Source organism: Pan paniscus, chromosome 13, assembly GCF_029289425.2.
Source record: "Pan paniscus chromosome 13, NHGRI_mPanPan1-v2.0_pri, whole genome shotgun sequence".
Classification (NCBI taxonomy): Eukaryota; Metazoa; Chordata; class Mammalia; order Primates; family Hominidae; genus Pan; species Pan paniscus.
In genome coordinates, this window is record NC_073262.2 from 70,492,389 (window position 1) to 70,509,539 (window position 17,151).

General features: G+C 39.3%; 1 protein-coding gene across 3 annotated transcripts in view; it reads left to right on the forward strand.

The window, feature by feature from the left end:
- Positions 1-16,942, forward strand: part of B3GALT1 (beta-1,3-galactosyltransferase 1) — a 574,453-nt gene extending 557,511 nt beyond the window's left edge. For all 3 annotated transcript variants that reach the window (XM_063595434.1, XM_063595435.1, XM_063595433.1), the window contains exon 4: positions 12,021-16,942. In XM_063595434.1, coding sequence (XP_063451504.1) covers positions 12,250-13,230 — 981 coding nt within the window. In that variant the 5' untranslated portion in view covers positions 12,021-12,249 and the 3' untranslated portion in view covers positions 13,231-16,942. The remainder of the gene's footprint in view (positions 1-12,020) is intronic.
- The last annotated feature ends 209 nt before the right edge of the window (positions 16,943-17,151 follow it).

The following is a 17,151-nucleotide window of genomic DNA, read 5'->3' on the forward strand; positions in this document are numbered from 1 at the left end:
AAACCTAGGAGGAAAGCATGATAGTAATTGGCAGTGATGCCAGGGTCAAGAGAAGGTTTTGCTGTTCTTGTTATTTTTCTAAGCAAAGGAAGACAAGCACTTCTAGAGACAAAACAGGAGTCAATGGAAATGGAGAGACTAAAAACACAGAATATAAAAGAGTCCTTTGTTAAGGGGGCTGAGAAAGCATGTACTAGTGACAGGATTTCTGATCCGTGAGGATTAATGTGATTTTGAAACTAAGAGATATTTTTAAGGGGAAAACATTTCCAAAGAGTTTTTATGATTTTATAACAGAGCTACCACCAGTTTTCTGTTGACTGACAACCCTATGCTTTGTCCAGGAGACCAATTTACCTTAATGTTTCTTTGATTATGAGACCTTAACCCCAGAATATTTTAAGGCTCAAGAGTAAAAATACAGGTGATGGACAGTAATGGGAATTGATGCAGTGGGGAGGAGAGCATAGAGAAGTGATAAAGGAACAGGAGTTCCTTTGCTTTGAAAAGCAAAGGCCTTGGGAGAGATTAAGATTGTAATCCCTCTTCACAGAGTCTAAATGAGAAGAGTCCAGCATAGCCTGAAAGAGTTTCAAGAGCAATGTGAGTAGACTGTGGCAAAGAGTTCAAGGCACCAGCAGGATGAAAACTGGCAGGCTGAGTCTCTAGCCATAGGGGAAGTAAGAATCATGAACCAAAAAGAAATTGTAAAAGAGGAGAATGCCTAGAAATAGAAATCTCAAGCATAAAATGGTATCCAGTGAGAGTGAAGCTGAGCAAATGTTTGGTGAGTAGCTTGTGAATCCAAGCAATGCTGGAGATTGGCAGCGGGGAGGACTGTGGAGAGCCAGCATAAATGACTGAGCATGGGAACAAAACAAAACACAGCATTTTCATCTGATTGGCCAGTAAGTACTAATTTAGGAAAATTGTACACATAACCACAGATTTCAGAAACAAAAAGGCTTGGTTAAAAAGCTACTCTGCCAAATAAAACTATCTGTCATTGTCACCTAGGCATTCCTTTGGGTGCATTTCTAGAACAATTTATAAATCTGATTCTAGCGCTGAAAATTGGTAAGTCCCTCCATTAAGTGATTAAATGATGATTCTCTTGGCAAGATTACACTTCGGATTAAGTTTCATTACAACCTTGACAAGCCTATGAAGAAAAAAAAAATCACAAAATCACAAAGTTATATTTTATAGTGGCTTTGTCTTAAACCTCTGTAAAATAATCATGGTATAGCCATTTCAGGCTGTTTTCGTATACACAGAATGTTAATTATGGCTATGTAAATATTATTCGGAAGGCTATTTAAATCTGGTAGATTTTTAATATCCTAAAGTTATATTTGAGAAAAGCAAAATTCTGTGTCACATTAGTGCTAGTAATGACAATAGTCATGACATTTCCTCTAACTTGTATATATCCTCCCCATTTTTTTTACAACAGCGCAAGACTTTTTAATATAGGCTCTGTCAAGTAAAATTGAAAGCTTCTTATGAAAACGGTCAACTGGAGGTGCCAAGTTTTTGTTTTTCTTTTGAACAAGAGCGAAGTAAAAAAAAAAAAAAAAAAAAAAACTGCTTTTGCACCAATTAGTCAAGATGCGTTGACTGATCGTTCCTTATGAAACATCTTATAGGCAATCCTCTCTGAATTTGTCTTTATTTATCATGTTTACATTAATAATGATAATACTTTATGTTCATGTAGCACCATTTGACTGATATAGTATTTTCAAATACGTTATCTCATTTGATCTTTACAGTGATCCTTACTGGCAAAGTCTGGCCAGACATTATCATTCTCATTTTATAGATGAGGAAACAAAGGCATAGAGTTGCACAGGCTTCAGAGCTGATGACTCCAAATCTAGAACTTGAATCTGGGTCTTCCAATGCCATAAGGCTGACTGCCTACAAAATAATTTCCACTGACAGCAGCTACATAAAATTATGTTTGGCTATTATGGATTCCAGTAAATCGATATTATATAAAGGAACAATTGAAAACAAAAGAAAAATCGCCAAGTCTGTTCCATGTATTATCAGTCGCTGCATAGTACCAATATCATTCTTTGAAATATGATCTAAAATAATACTACCTCTCTGTGGTGAGCTGAGAAATACCTCCCTAGACTTTGTAAATTTTAGATGGTGAATACACTAACAGCTTTCTGGTTTCTAAGAATATCCATTAATATCAGCCTCCCCCAAAATAATGGGCCGAATGAATACTCTTTTTGTTATCACATAGTTCATCATTTTTAAATTCTCCCAGCTGCTGTTTGTATTAGTAGGATGTCTTTCCTCTCATCCTCTTCCACATTTCTAATAAAAAATACTGGCATTTCCTTTCCCAGTGGAGAAGCCCCACCCGAAGCCCAATCACATTGCCGGGCTTCTAGGCTCTAATGATTAAATAAGTGATTGCTCTGCCTAGCTTTAAAAATGTGTCTTATATAAGGCAGTCAAGACACAATATCCATCACTGTAAAGGAAGCCAAGCATTTATTTAAAATAATGAAATATCCTCATTTTCATTTTTCCCTGAGAGGATTGTAGTGATGTTAAAAAATTCTCTGAATTCTAGAACTAGGGCAACACATTGATTTGAAGAAAGCTATAATCTTCCCTTCTAATTTGAAGTATACTTTCTCAGTGAAATAAAGTGTGGCTTTCAGAATAGCAAGAGCCCTAGGCCCACACACACAAAGACATCCTCATCCCAACCACTCCTCTTTCAGGTCGGCCCCATTCTTCCCAAGGCAGGGATTTATAAAGACCTTTTCAATAAATGTCAAGGTATATTAAACTAAAAAAGAGAATGGTTCAAATCATTTCTTCCAGATTTGGGAGGGAAATGATTTCAACTGCCAAGTCATGATGAATATTACCTCTTGCTTTACACCACTGCCTCATTGCAAATGAGTAAGTTGGGTAAGTTCAATTATGGGGTCTCTTAGAAAAGATTCATAATTAAATTTTTAAAAGGAACAAATTAGCTCTTTGTCTATCTAAGGCAGAGGAGTCAGAACACTTATTCCTATGAGCGTTCAGGGATTTCAACATCTATGGGTAGATTTCCTTAAATAGCCAAGGAGGCTGACTTAAAAGAAAGGCTAGGAGAGAGAGCCAGCCCTCTGTGATTTGGAGAGATAATAAGTTAGCAAACTGGATAGCATAATGGTTTATGAAATTCTTCCTTCAAGGACCATTATCTAGTGCTAATAGTGTTTTATGTCTTCCTCTCCTGTGCTTATTTACAGCATAATTATAAGAGTGAGAAAAAGGGGAGGAGTTGGGTATCAAAATAACCATATGCCAAATTAATGCAGCCAACTAGAATCTCTGGCCCTTGGGGCTTGTTTATCAATTAGTTCTGTTGCAATTTGAGTTTCTGTTTTTCCCCACAGAATGAAGATACTTTGATTTCACTCATATGCCATCTCCAAGGAAAGTCATTTGAGATCAAAACATTTTTCAGAAAGGATCTCTTTTCCCCTTCTCAATATCATGATGTACTGCACAGCCAGCTCCTCACTCATTTCAAGACCATTTCATAGCACAAATAGTTAACCCTTTCTCTCTGTCTCTCTCGTGTGCTCTCTTTCTTTCCCTGTCTTGCCTCCCTTTTAGCTGGTTAATGTTGGGTTTATTTTTTTTCAACTGCTTTATCTTTCTTCACCATGTTTTTAAAGTTACTATGCAAATCTCTATGTTAAAGCCACTTGTGTATGCCATATGTGATCTGTAAATATTTAACAGAAGTTATTCAGAGTCAATTAATAACAGAAGTTATTCAGAGTCAATTTTAACAGAAGTTATTCTGAGTACTAGTTTGAGATAGTATAAGATGTAGTAGTATTTTGCAGTGAGACAGGAGAATTGTTTGTATTCTCCAAAACCAAGCCAGTACATCAGGAGCTGCTGGTTTGGGAAATGTGCCTCAATCCCAGCTTGAGTTTCTCAACTAATCTGAGTTTTTAAAGGGATCAGAGAAAACAAGTTGGCAGGAGCAAGGAATTGCCTTAAACTATGATATAGTCTTCACATGGTCTTAGGAAAAGAATCTCAACTGGCTTTTCTTTTTTTTTTTCATCTAAAAATAAAACAAATTTTGCATCCCTTTTCACACTCGTGCTTCATTCTTCTTTGAATGCTAATTACAAATTTTTCAACCTTTGAAAGTTGGTTTACCGAAACCCAAGAAATTACTTGCTCAAATCAGGAAAATTAAAATGTAAAGGAGTGAAGTCTTGCGGAGCAAAGTACAGACAGTTCTCCACTTTGATGAGCTGACTTAGGATTTTTTGACATTACCATGATGCCAAACCATCATGATTTCAAGTAATGTACAGCATTCAATAAATTATGTGAGTTGTTCAACACGTTATTAAGAAATAGGCTTTGTGTTAGATAATTTTGTCCAACCAGGCAGCACATTTAAGTTAGGCTCGGCTAATCTATGATGTTTGGTAGGTTAAGTGTATTAAATGAATTTTCAACTTAGGATATTTTCAATCTACAATGTGTTTATTGGGATGTAACCCAATCATAAATAGAGGAGCATTTGTGCTTTGTTACTGTAGCTATAGCAAACTAATACAGTAGATAACCTGTGGCTCTGGAGGCCGGAGGAATTTGCAGGAGTGGGCAGAATGGCCACAGCTAGGAAACACAAAGATAACAGAGCCAAAAAACAGTAGGGGTAGAAGTCAAAAACCACAAAGATGCTCTCCTAATATAGCATGAATCAAAAAAAGCCAAGCAAAGGAGACAAAAACTTAGTAAAAGATTCAAAGACTGAACCAGAGATAGCAAGTCATTCTGTTCTCAGCTCCGATGTCACCTCCTTAGAGAGTGACTAATTTAAGGTAGCCCTTCTCCCCCATCCCACCTTTGTTTAGTCTCTATCCGATTATCCCCCTTACCACTACCTGAAACTGTTTTTGCATTTGTTTATCTTCTGCCTCTGTCTCCTAGAAAGTAAGAGAGAGGAGACATTTGCATTCCCTTTGCATTTCCAAATCTACTTCATTTGTAGATTTGTTTTCAACATTTTTCAGATGTCTTACCAGCTCACTGCCTGGCACCTAGTAGTATTCAGTGCATCCTTCATGAACAAATGAAGTAGATTTAGAAATGCAAAGGAAATAAGAAACTGGAGACAGTCCTTGAGACACCAGAGCATGGAAGCAAGCTGCTTGGTGAGGCTCCTGCAACCTTGCCCATGGTGAAAGGAAGCTCAAATGATTGCCAAGCCAATTCGGTGTAACTGGCAACCAAGACATAAGAAATCAGTGTTGACTTGTATTTGCCTATACTTAGGATTCTCCAGAGAAACAGAACCAATAGGATATATTTAGATATAGAGAAAGAGATTTATTATGAGGCATTGTCCCATGAGATTATGAGGGCTGAGAAGTCCCATGATCTGCTCTCTGCAGGCTGAAGGCCCAAGAAGAAACCAGTGGAATAGTTTCAGTCCAAACCCAAAAACTTGAGAATCGGGGGAGCCAATGTTGTAAATCGCAGTCTGAGCCCAAAGGCTCAAGAACCAGAAGCACTGATGTCTGAGCTCAGGAGGAGATGCATGTCACAGCTTAAGCAGAGAGAGCAAATTAGCCCTTCCTCTAAGTTTTCGTCCTGTTTAGGCCTTCAGTGAATTAGGTGATGCTCATTTACATTGGTGAGGGCAGTCTTCCTTACTCAGCCTACCGATTCAAATGCTAATCTTTGCCAGAAACACCCTCACAGACACACCCGGAAGTAATGTTTCAGCAGCTATCTGGGCATCCCTTAGCCCAGTGAAGTTAACACATGAAATTAACCATCACACTGCCTGAACCATGAAGATGGACATGAAGCTGGCACCCCAAACAATGCACAGGTCACCAGAGACACACTACCCACCCGCTCCTAGGCCTTACCTCTGGCTGTACAAAAGAATTTCAGCAATTCTGTGGGTTTCTTGAAATAAATTATTCAGAATAACAGACAATCTACCGTGCAGTTTCTAGGAGAAATACGTGCTTCTTAAATTGAAAATTCTGCCCCACTAACTTCCTGAAAGATGAAGGTGGATAGTTACTGAAGAGTTCTGTGAATGAGGTAATCTGAAATACAGTAAGGCCCCTGGGGAAAAAGTCTTTCAAGTGTTCCAGTTGAATGTGTCTATTTAGAGGGATTTGTATTTAATGGATGACAAGTTAATGTGTCATCAGTGTCTGTGGCTGTGGTGAAGCTGTTAGGAAAATGACAAGTGTTACACGTGCAACTTTCTATTTTACTGATACACTAACTGGTCTGTTAAAAAAGATTTTTTTTTAATCTTGTAAAACTGAAAGAACTTTCCAGAGGTTTCTGCTTTTGTGGTATTCTCTCTTTTTTTTTTTCTTTTCAGTGGGCTTTTGGCTTTGAGTTTTCCAGGAAGGAGACAGATTTCTTAAGCAGAAAAACCTGTACTCACTAAGCTGGATGAACAAACCAAAACACTAACAGCAATACTATTTCTTTAGAAGAATGGATCAATATATGTCCTCAGGATCTAAAACCATAAACTGATGAACTGACATAATCCCCTCACTCACAATAGATCCTGCACCTTGTATCATAATACCATCTGCCTGGACAGAACCCTTTCCCCGGAAGCTCAGATGATTTGGCAATGGTTGTTAATACCTGTGATGTATTTGGAGATAAAACAGATTTATTTGTGCCCTCTCTTTATGTTTAAGGCTACTGAGACACAGAAAATCCACACCACAAGTCAGAATTACTCAAGGAGTAACCACAGACATACTGACCCATTACCAACTACTTTATCCAACTTACATGAAATGAATCTTTAGAGTTCCGTGCATCATGCTACTCTTTCTTGTCTTTAGTTACATTACTATTTCTGGCCCATGGGCATATTTTTGTACTGTTTTGCCACCTGAGAAATCTGTTTGGTTATAAGCAAAAAGGCTATTTTTTAATACCCCTTGCTATGAGTTCTTATTGTCCTTAGCCACTCTTTAGGTTTTCAGCAAGTTTCTTTTCACACTTCAAATTCTCTGTTTTTTCAACAGAGGATTTACTAGATTCTAACTTGCATTCAGTATTGTCTAAGATGTAATACTGTGCCTACTTTTGTTCTCACGTCTGAAGACAACAGGAAAAAAGGTCAGTAGAAATAGTGATTCTGTGTGCATGCATGTATGTATGTGTGTGTGTGTGTGTGTGTGTGTGTGTATGTTTCAGGTCTTCATAGAAAAGAACCTGCAACGTGTTTCTAAACTTCTTTAACAGTTTCAGCTTCCCCACCCTGCTCTCAGCATCTTCAAGCTTTAATGTGCTCTTTGCAAATCATCCCTTTTTGCACTTTTTGATTATCAAGAATCCCTACAGAACTGGTATAGCACAGTGTGTAGGAAACTAGAATGAACTAGAAAAAATCCAAGCAATGGAACCACATCTAAGAAAATAAATGCATGAGGACAGGAGTGGTGGCTCACACCTGTAATCCCAGCACTTTGGATGGCCAAGGCCAGAGGATCACTTGAGCCCAGCCAAGGTTGAGACCAGCCTGGCCAACACAGTGAGACCTCGTCTCTACTAAAAATAGAAATTTTTTAAAAATTAGCCAGGCATGGTGGCATGTGCCTGTAATCTCAGCTACTGGGGCAGCTGAGGCAGGAAAATCACTTGAGCCCAGGAGGTCAAGGCTACAGTGAGCTGTGATTGTGCCACTGCACTCCAGCCTAGGTGACAGAGTGAGACCCTGTATTAACATGTTAATAAAAATAAATGCATATATCACTGGGCGAATAGCAGCCTGAGATGCTCCCTGACACCCTGGGCTTTCCCATCCAAGATACTGCCTATGTCTCAACAGGCCTTAGGAAGCTTGGAAGTGGCTATTTATGTAGTCACTCACTAGCTGTGTGATCTTGAGCAAGCTACTGAATGTTTCTGAGTTTCCATTCCCTCATCTGTCAAATGGAGAAAATTGTACCTCTCTTATAACACTGTAAGGAATGAAACTCTAAAATATAAACAGAATAGAATGGCATGGAATGCACCACACAGCACAGTGCTTCCTACAGGCCTTTTAAAATGAGAGCTACAGTAATAATGGTAAGAAGTATTATATTTATTACCTGTCCAGAAAAGAATGCTCATTCTTCTGTTAAAAAAAAAAGGTGTTTATAAACTTTTTTCATGTTCTCCTCTATTTCTGTTATATTTCTCCTTTTTTAGCTCCTTCTAAACCTCCCAGCTACCTATGTTTATGCAGTCCCTTCCCCCAGAAAATCACGCGGAAAAGTATCAGATAAAACAAACTCTCAGCTGGGCAAGGTGGCTCACGGCCTGTAATCCCAGCACTTCAGGAGGCCGAGGCAGGAAGATCACCTGAGGTCAGGAGTTGGAGACCAGCCTGGCCAACATGGTGAAACCCCATCTCTACTAAAAATACAAAAATTAGCCAGGCATGGTGGTGCACGCCTGTAATCCCAGCTACTCAGGAAGCTGAGGCAGGAGAATCGCTTGAACCCAGGAGGTTTCAGTGAGCCAAGATCGCATTGTCGCACTCCAGCCTGGGTGACAGAGTGAGACTCCATCTCAAAAAACAAAACAAAACAAAAACAAATTCTCACTCTTCTAAGAAATAGAACTATGCAAGAGGAGAAATCCTTACTATGAATGAGTGAACTGCTATTGAAATAAATGGGGCCGGGCACAGTGGCTCACGCCTGTAATCCCAGCATTCTGGGAGGCCGAGGCGGGCAGATCACAAGGTCAGGAGATCGAGACCCTGCTGGCTAACACCGTGAAACCCCGTCTCTACTAAAAAATACAAAAAATTAGCCAGGCGTGGTGGCGGGTGCCTGTAGTCCCAGCTACTTGGGAGGCTGAGGCAGGAGAATGGCGTGAACCCGGGAGGCGGAGTTTGCAGTGAGCCGAGATTGCACCACTGCACTCCAGCCTAGGCAACAGAGCGAGACTCCGTCTCAAAAAAAAAATTAATAAAAAATAAATAATAAATAAATGGAACAGGATTTGGGGAAGATAAGATCCTCCTTCACACCCTTTAGATTTCACAGATGGGTAACTAGCTACTCAGCTCAGGACGGTGTCTGAGAACCACTCACCATCTGACCCCTGCTAATCTCTCAACCCACCCTCCCCCATCCTCCTCCCCATCATCCTATCCTCTTCTTTTACTCAACTAGTCCTGGTACACACCATGCTCTCTCTCATTTTATGCCCTTGCATATGCTGTTTCCTTTGCCCAGAATGCCTGACCCCCATCCAGATAATTTCTAGCCATCCTTAAAGATTCAACTTGGTTCCCCTTTAGTGAACTTGCCATAGCATCTTCCCCAGGACTCCCTCATTGTTTGACTCTGGCATGGGTGGAGGAGTGAGATTCACGTTACGGCTAGTGTGAATGGCACCCTCTGGAGTGGTACTGTGGACAGTCTGCAGGACTTAACCTTGTTCTCCCACATTCTGCCCAGCATTCTTCCCCTGTGTATTCCAGTAGCCTCCTAATGTAAATTTTTATTCCACCGTTTTATCCATTTACTTGAAACCTTTCCTCCTAGTCTAGCAGTTTCTTAAGGGAGGAGTATGGATTCTGTTTCTGTTTGTCCAATACTTCACATACAACCGGCACTCAATAAACATTTGATTAATTGGTTGATTGATGGATGCATGGATTAACAAATGAATGAATAAATTCAAGAGTTGAATGGAGGCTCAACCATAGAGATAGAGGATAATAACTTGTGAAATGAACTCTGTAGAGATGAGGAAGGAACAATAAAAAGGAGATCAAAATGTAAAGTGGAAAAATCCTCCATTAACAGCCTGATTCCTGGCTCCCAAATATTACCTGACAGGAGCCTCTTCCAGGAGAGGCTTTTGGGGAGGCCCTTAACATCTTACTAATAGGTGGCTCACAATGGAGTAGGAAAGTATGCAAGAGGACAGAGCAATATAATGACAAAAGTAGACTAAGAATCAGATACATAGCCTAGGACAATGGCAGAGAAAGTTTGCTTTCTAGTACCATCTTGGGACTTACTTACAACCTTTTGTAATTGAAATGGAGTCCATGTCTGTATATCCCAAGTTGAGAAGCTCTTTTTTTTTTTGAGACGGAGTCTCACTTTGTCGCCCAGGCTGGAGTGCAGTGGCGCGATCTCAGCTCACTGCAAGCTCCACCTCCTGGATTCAGGCCATTCTCCTGCCTCAGCCTCCTGAGTAGCTGGGACTACAGGCACCCGCCACTACGCCTGACTAATTTTTTGTATTTTTAGTAGAGACGGGGTTTCACCGCATTAGCCAGGATGGTCTCGATCTCCTGACCTCGTGATCCACCCGCCTTGGCCTCCCAAAGTGCTGGGATTACAGGCGTGAGCCACAGCGCCCGGCCGAGAAGCTCTTTTTTTCTATTCCTAGTTTCTCTCACTTCCTTTTGCTTACTGTTTAAAGTTTCAAAACTTGCTGCACATCACATCCTTCTTTTTTTCAGCTTTGGTGCACCTTAGAACAGAAATTTCTCCCGGGAGGACAGGATACAGGAGCCTATATTTAGAAAGTACTTATTATGGGTTGGATGAAGGCCTAACTATGCCTAGAGTCAAGCTGCTTGAAGCCATTCTAATATTCATTTAGTTAGAACGGTAACCACACTGAGTTATTGCTGGTCTCATATGGATCATATATTCACAGTCAGCTCTTGGCTTAGACAAGAAGATATATATTGTCTCTGCTGTTCACATCGTGTATTTTTATTTCATTATGACTATTGTGCTTAGAAGCATGATTTTCAATCTATATTCCCAATTAAATTATTTCTACACAGTCTGTACATGTAAGCACATGGTTTTCTTTGAAGCAGACTTTGTTAAAATTGATATCTATTCTCTACTATCTCTGCCTTCCAGGACTACCACATTCTGCTCTAACGAGACAGGAAGAAACAATTTTTTACATGAATGGACTTCATAACCAGGCATATAGGAACTGGCACGAAGTTTTAAAAGTTCTAGAAAGCAGTAGAAGTTCTAGAAAGAATGAGAGTTCCAGAGAAAAATTAAATTTGAACACCAGCTGAAGTCTCCATCACATCTTCATTGGATCTGTGGCCCCCAAACTCAATTGTCCCTCTCATTATACTCATATTGGGTTTATAGGCAAATGTAACTAGGTAAAAAAAAATTAAAAGGGCCAGTATAATTTCGTCAAGGGAACACATGGGTGAATTGTTGAAAACCATAAAAAGTGACACCGTTTAGATCAACTCCAAAATAAATGCTGCCAGATGTCTGAAAGGTCACTTGGGTGATGGGTTCCATGCTTGAGAGGTCAGCATATCCTCTGCATGAAGTTTCATAGAAAACTAGAATTAGAGCTCAGAGTTGTGGAAGCCAAAGTAAGGAGAAAAGGAGGAACAGTTGGGAATTACTTCTAAGTCTGAACCAAGAGAGACACAGCATTAGCAGAGATTTTCCAGTGTGATAAACACATATTCAAATAGAGAGTTAGAGAAAGCAAGGAAATGTTGAGAATCAATTCCTTCACCAGAATCAAGCAAACAAAAGCTCAGACTCGGAAACTGGAAAAGAGATATGAGGCCATGGGTGAGATTTCCTATCTTGAAAGAAGACTTTAGTGCCAGAAAGTATGTCACTGTTAAAAAAAAAAAAAAAAAATACCTCCTGTGAAGAGGGGGAATTCTTATTTAAAAATGACTAATGTTCCGCTTACTTCATCTTCATCTAGAATTTGTAATCTATGTATTTCTTAATTGGGTATTAATATACATACACAGCTTCTATCAAGGAGAGAGGAAAAGGGGAGATGGTTATGACAGGAAGTTTTTGGTACTGATGGAAATGAATGATCATGTGTATTTTAATCCTTGAGGGCAATTCTTATACCCTTGTTATGTTTATTTCAGGATGTAGAACGATGACATAAATCTAAATGACAACTGTACTTTATTGATTTTGCAGAGTTAAGAGGAAGATTTATGAGTCATGGAACCCTCCATCAGATTTGGAAGAAAGTAGAATGAGCGCAGAGGTGACAGACAGCCACTGAGGCCCATGGACAATCTCCACCTCACGCTTCTCTATCAAACTTGAAGATTTATTAGTAATATGCTGCCTTTGGAAGATGAAAACAAACTAGTGCCAAGGAGGCGTATTCTTCAATATTTGGAATAGACGTGTTCTCAAGACAATGGCTTCAAAGGTCTCCTGTTTGTATGTTTTGACAGTTGTGTGCTGGGCCAGCGCTCTCTGGTACTTGAGTATAACTCGCCCTACTTCTTCTTACACTGGCTCCAAACCATTCAGCCACCTAACAGTCGCCAGGAAAAACTTCACCTTTGGCAACATAAGAACTCGACCTATCAACCCACATTCTTTTGAATTTCTTATCAACGAGCCCAATAAATGTGAGAAAAACATTCCTTTTCTTGTTATCCTCATCAGCACCACTCACAAGGAATTCGATGCCCGTCAGGCAATCAGAGAGACGTGGGGGGATGAGAACAACTTTAAGGGGATCAAGATAGCCACCCTGTTCCTCCTGGGCAAGAATGCTGATCCTGTTCTCAATCAGATGGTGGAGCAAGAGAGCCAAATCTTCCATGATATCATCGTGGAGGACTTTATTGACTCCTACCATAACCTTACCCTCAAAACATTAATGGGGATGAGATGGGTGGCCACTTTTTGTTCAAAAGCCAAGTATGTCATGAAAACAGACAGCGACATTTTTGTAAACATGGACAATCTTATTTATAAATTACTGAAACCCTCCACCAAGCCACGAAGAAGGTATTTTACTGGCTATGTCATTAATGGAGGACCGATTCGGGACGTCCGCAGTAAGTGGTATATGCCCAGGGATTTGTACCCAGACAGTAACTACCCACCTTTCTGTTCGGGGACTGGCTACATCTTTTCAGCCGATGTGGCTGAACTCATTTACAAGACCTCACTCCACACAAGGCTGCTTCACCTTGAAGACGTATATGTGGGACTGTGTCTTCGAAAGCTGGGCATCCATCCTTTCCAGAACAGTGGCTTCAATCACTGGAAAATGGCCTACAGTTTGTGTAGGTATCGCCGAGTTATCACCGTGCATCAGATCTCTCCAGAAGAAATGCACAGAATCTGGAATGACATGTCAAGCAAGAAACATCTCAGATGTTAGGATTTTTACCAATGTAAATATGTTTCTTTTCTTTTTTTAAGAAATGGGACCTAAGGTGTTGGTATTTTCCAGGTGTCGGGGGAAATGAACTGGTGAAGGGGTTTTGTAAAGTTTTTGCTTCCTGCTATAAGTTCTTTTCTTGGATTACCAATTTATGAATGTTAGACTCTGGTCATAGAAACAATAAATGAGTTAGAAGGGCCAGATTTCATTCTCAGTCCCAGAGCATTGCTATTTATCTCAAAAAGTGACTTCCAAACAACTCTTAGGATTGACGTACTGTGCATCTGAGATAAAAATTTGGTTCTGGGAAACTGAAACTCACAGTAATGTGTCATATCATCCCTGCAAAAATTAATACACAAATAGAAACCATTTTCAAAAGCAATTCAGAAAGGATGCACAGTCAGGAAGACACACTGGATGTGATTATTAATATCGTGTGTGTTGTTACATTATATTTTTACATATATTCCCATGTAATGTGTACAGTATTTGCAGTTCCACCAAGAAATGAACTTGGTACCTGCAGAGTGGCTGCAGTTAAATAGATGGGAGTTTAAATTTGAGAATCAAACATTCTATGTGTTTGGAAGACAACTCTGCTTGCTCATCCAAGGATTAAATCTGGTCAGCAGGTGGAATGTGTATAAAATGCTACTTAACAAAGTAAACAAAAGATTTTTTTTTCTTTTTTTTTTCTTTCTTTTTTGTTTTGCTCTTTCAGAACAAACATTAAATGGTGCCTCCAAGGAAACTTTGCCAAATGTAATCTCACCTGCTTCCTTCCAGACAGTGTCGCTAAGTGCATTTCACAGTTTTTGGATCTGGAAGGCATATGTCTCTATGTAGAAAATAAGTTGGTTGGAGGCCAGAGAACAATAAATCACATTGAGAAAATACAAATTTAAGTATGCATTATAATTAACATAAGCTTAGCAATAGTATAAGATGCCCCCACACACAGACATTTGCAAAGCACATGAGAAAATCTTTAAGGGTGTCAATATTATTGAAAGACTTGGCCCTACTTGCTAACATCTGAAAACACCAGAGCATGTTCAGCAGCAATGCTGTTATGAGGTATTCTGGGGGCTCTGTGATTGAGGAAGGATGGGGAAGGCCAGGTTCGGGTCCCGTTGATGCCACCATACTTATTGGGCCATACGAGTAGGCATCGTAATCTTGTGCTTCAATGTGTTCATTTATAAAAACGGCTGTAAAAAACACCTACCTCACAGGTGCTGTGAGAGCAAATTGCATTTGCTAAGTATTTTGAGATCCTTAGCTTAAAAGGTGCTACGTAATGCAATGTATCATGCATTATGCTAAATGCTAAAATAATTGCATAATTACAATGATGGTCATCAGTAGCAGTAATATCATCTTAATATAAAATCTGCTGAAATAAAGATCAGCTGTGAACTATCACTGCACCTAATTCTACCAAGGCTTGACTTTTCCTTGGCTGTAATTTAGGTGTTTGGGAAGGCTTCCATTTCTCTGAGATTTCTTCTGGTTTCAATGAATAAGTGACTAGGTCAGTGTGTTGCCTTGATATCCCAAGGTGCTGAAAGTAGAGGCAGCTGCCTTTCTTTGGGAAGCAACCTCTGGTTGGGGGTATATTACAGTAAATGAAGCATATACTTTGCAAAATGCATCACGACAACTTAGATCTCAGGAACCACTGAATCTGAATTCTCTCTAAGAACTTTGAGCGCAGGTAAAGCTAGTTCACCTCTTTCAGAAGCAGCAGAATAGGCAGTCAGCAAACCTGCACATTGCACATCTTCTACCATTTATTAGAAAACACCTGTTTGTTCTCAAAGAAAGCCCCACAGCTGAAAGAGTGTACCTTTTTTATTTATTTACTTATTTTTTAACCTGACCCCTGGAGCCCCCCGTAGGAGTTGATAGCAAACAGATAGACACAATGAATAAGTGGAAGTCATGGCTTGTTTCTGCAAAACACGATCTCTCATCCCCCACCCTAAAGGACCTGATATGAGACAAGACTTCCCATCCCTTAACACATCTTCATCTTATGGTCAGCAGGACTGCTGGTTTTGATTAGACAATAGCAATTAGGTAACCTGGGGAGAGATGGATCAGCACAAGGTGAACCACCCTCCAACCAACCTGCAGCCTCAACTGCTGTGAGTTCCAATCACTGGGAAAGTCTCATGACTTCTTACTTGGTTTACCTTCGAGTCGTGCAGCTGAATCAAGCCTCTGTCTCATACTATTGCCTTGCATCTACCCCATGCTCAGTCAAACCACCTCTGGTGTCAAGAAATTACACATTATAAACATCATATATGTACACCTATGAATCGTTTTATATGTGTGTGCATACATTATGATACAGCCCTGATCTTTAAAAGGAGCAAAAATCAGAGAATCATATGTCTTAAAGAACTATTTCCTTACTTTTTTATGCTAGGTAATGCCCATGTGACAAACATGTAAATATTCATCAAAGACCACATGTATATATTTTAAAGGCATTTTTTCTTCTCCCCAACTGTATGTATAGCTAGAATCTGCTTGCTGTGTAACCTTTTCTTCTGCATGGAGCTTTTGGTGAAGCAAGGCCATTTGTCCAGTGTTTCATAGCCTTAAGCATGTTTGCCCTTCGTTTTTTGAATGTTCAAAAAATGTTGAAGTGATCAAGAAAAAGCTCTAACTTTCGACTTTTGTTAATTTTATGACATGACACTGGCCAAAATATTGTTTCAATTACTGTTGAGCCATTCTTATCATTTCCCTGACATAAAATATGCAATGTTTTAGACAGTATTCTACCAAGAGTCTCTCAGACAATTTTTACAAAAACTCTTTTTTTCCATTATGCACTGGATAATAACAGTATCAGTGTCTATGTTCTTAAAGTTCCTTTTTTTAATTTACTTTTTGGAAAAACGTTTCTCTTTGGTGGCTAGTTTCGGTGGCTTGGTGTCTTCTTATATTGGAACAAGTGTCCATTTCAATATATAATATTGTATTTTTAAATAACCAGAATCAACAAAATGAAGATCACTTTTAATTTGGATTCAATTCAGAAGAATAAAACCCCTTTGCGTGACACGATATGGGGAAAATAAACTATTTACAGAGGAGCCAAGGAAGAAGTTTTTCAATCAAATCTCTTCTATCAAAAGACAATGGAATATTTACCTAAAGCATCTGGGATTCATTTTTTACCTTTCCTAATATGTGGGTTTAGTGGGAGAATTGATTATGTCATTTCTTCTGTAAAGGTGAAAATAGTTTTTATAAACAACAAAGTAACTTGTGAATGAAAGAAGTAATTTACTAGAACAACGCTTGTTGATGATAATTGACATTTAGGTATAACGTTATATATGAATGATTGTATTTATGTATTTATTTGTCAAAATTGTACATACTGTTTCGCCAAAAGTAATTGTCTGTAAAAGTGCACTCTCCAGGTTTGTAGTACTATTTAGGGTTACATGGGTTGCCAATCAAGCTGCTAATCAGAATACTATTTTTTTGTATCAATGTTATAAAACTAAAAATGACAGACACTGAAGATATCTTTACATTTTCTTCACCTTCCTCTTGAAATGTAAACTGTTGACTGAAAGCGCGATGCTTATGTACAGGCCCATCTGTCATGAGGAAGATTATGGTTCCATAAAGCTGATTTTTTTAAACCATTGGGACAAATAAACAGAAGGAGAACAAATGTGTCACTTCTCTTCTTTTAGAAAGAATCTCTTTGGTGAGACATGATTGTTAAAAGCTGATGCCCTGCCATTTACCATTAACCTTTTCCACAATCTCAATGTAGGTAATAGTTCATGCCATTCAGAGCTCATCCCCAAGAGCCCAGTGCAACAGTCAACACAGAGACTATTCCATCTAGTAAGTAGACCAGTGGCTACTCTGGGATTT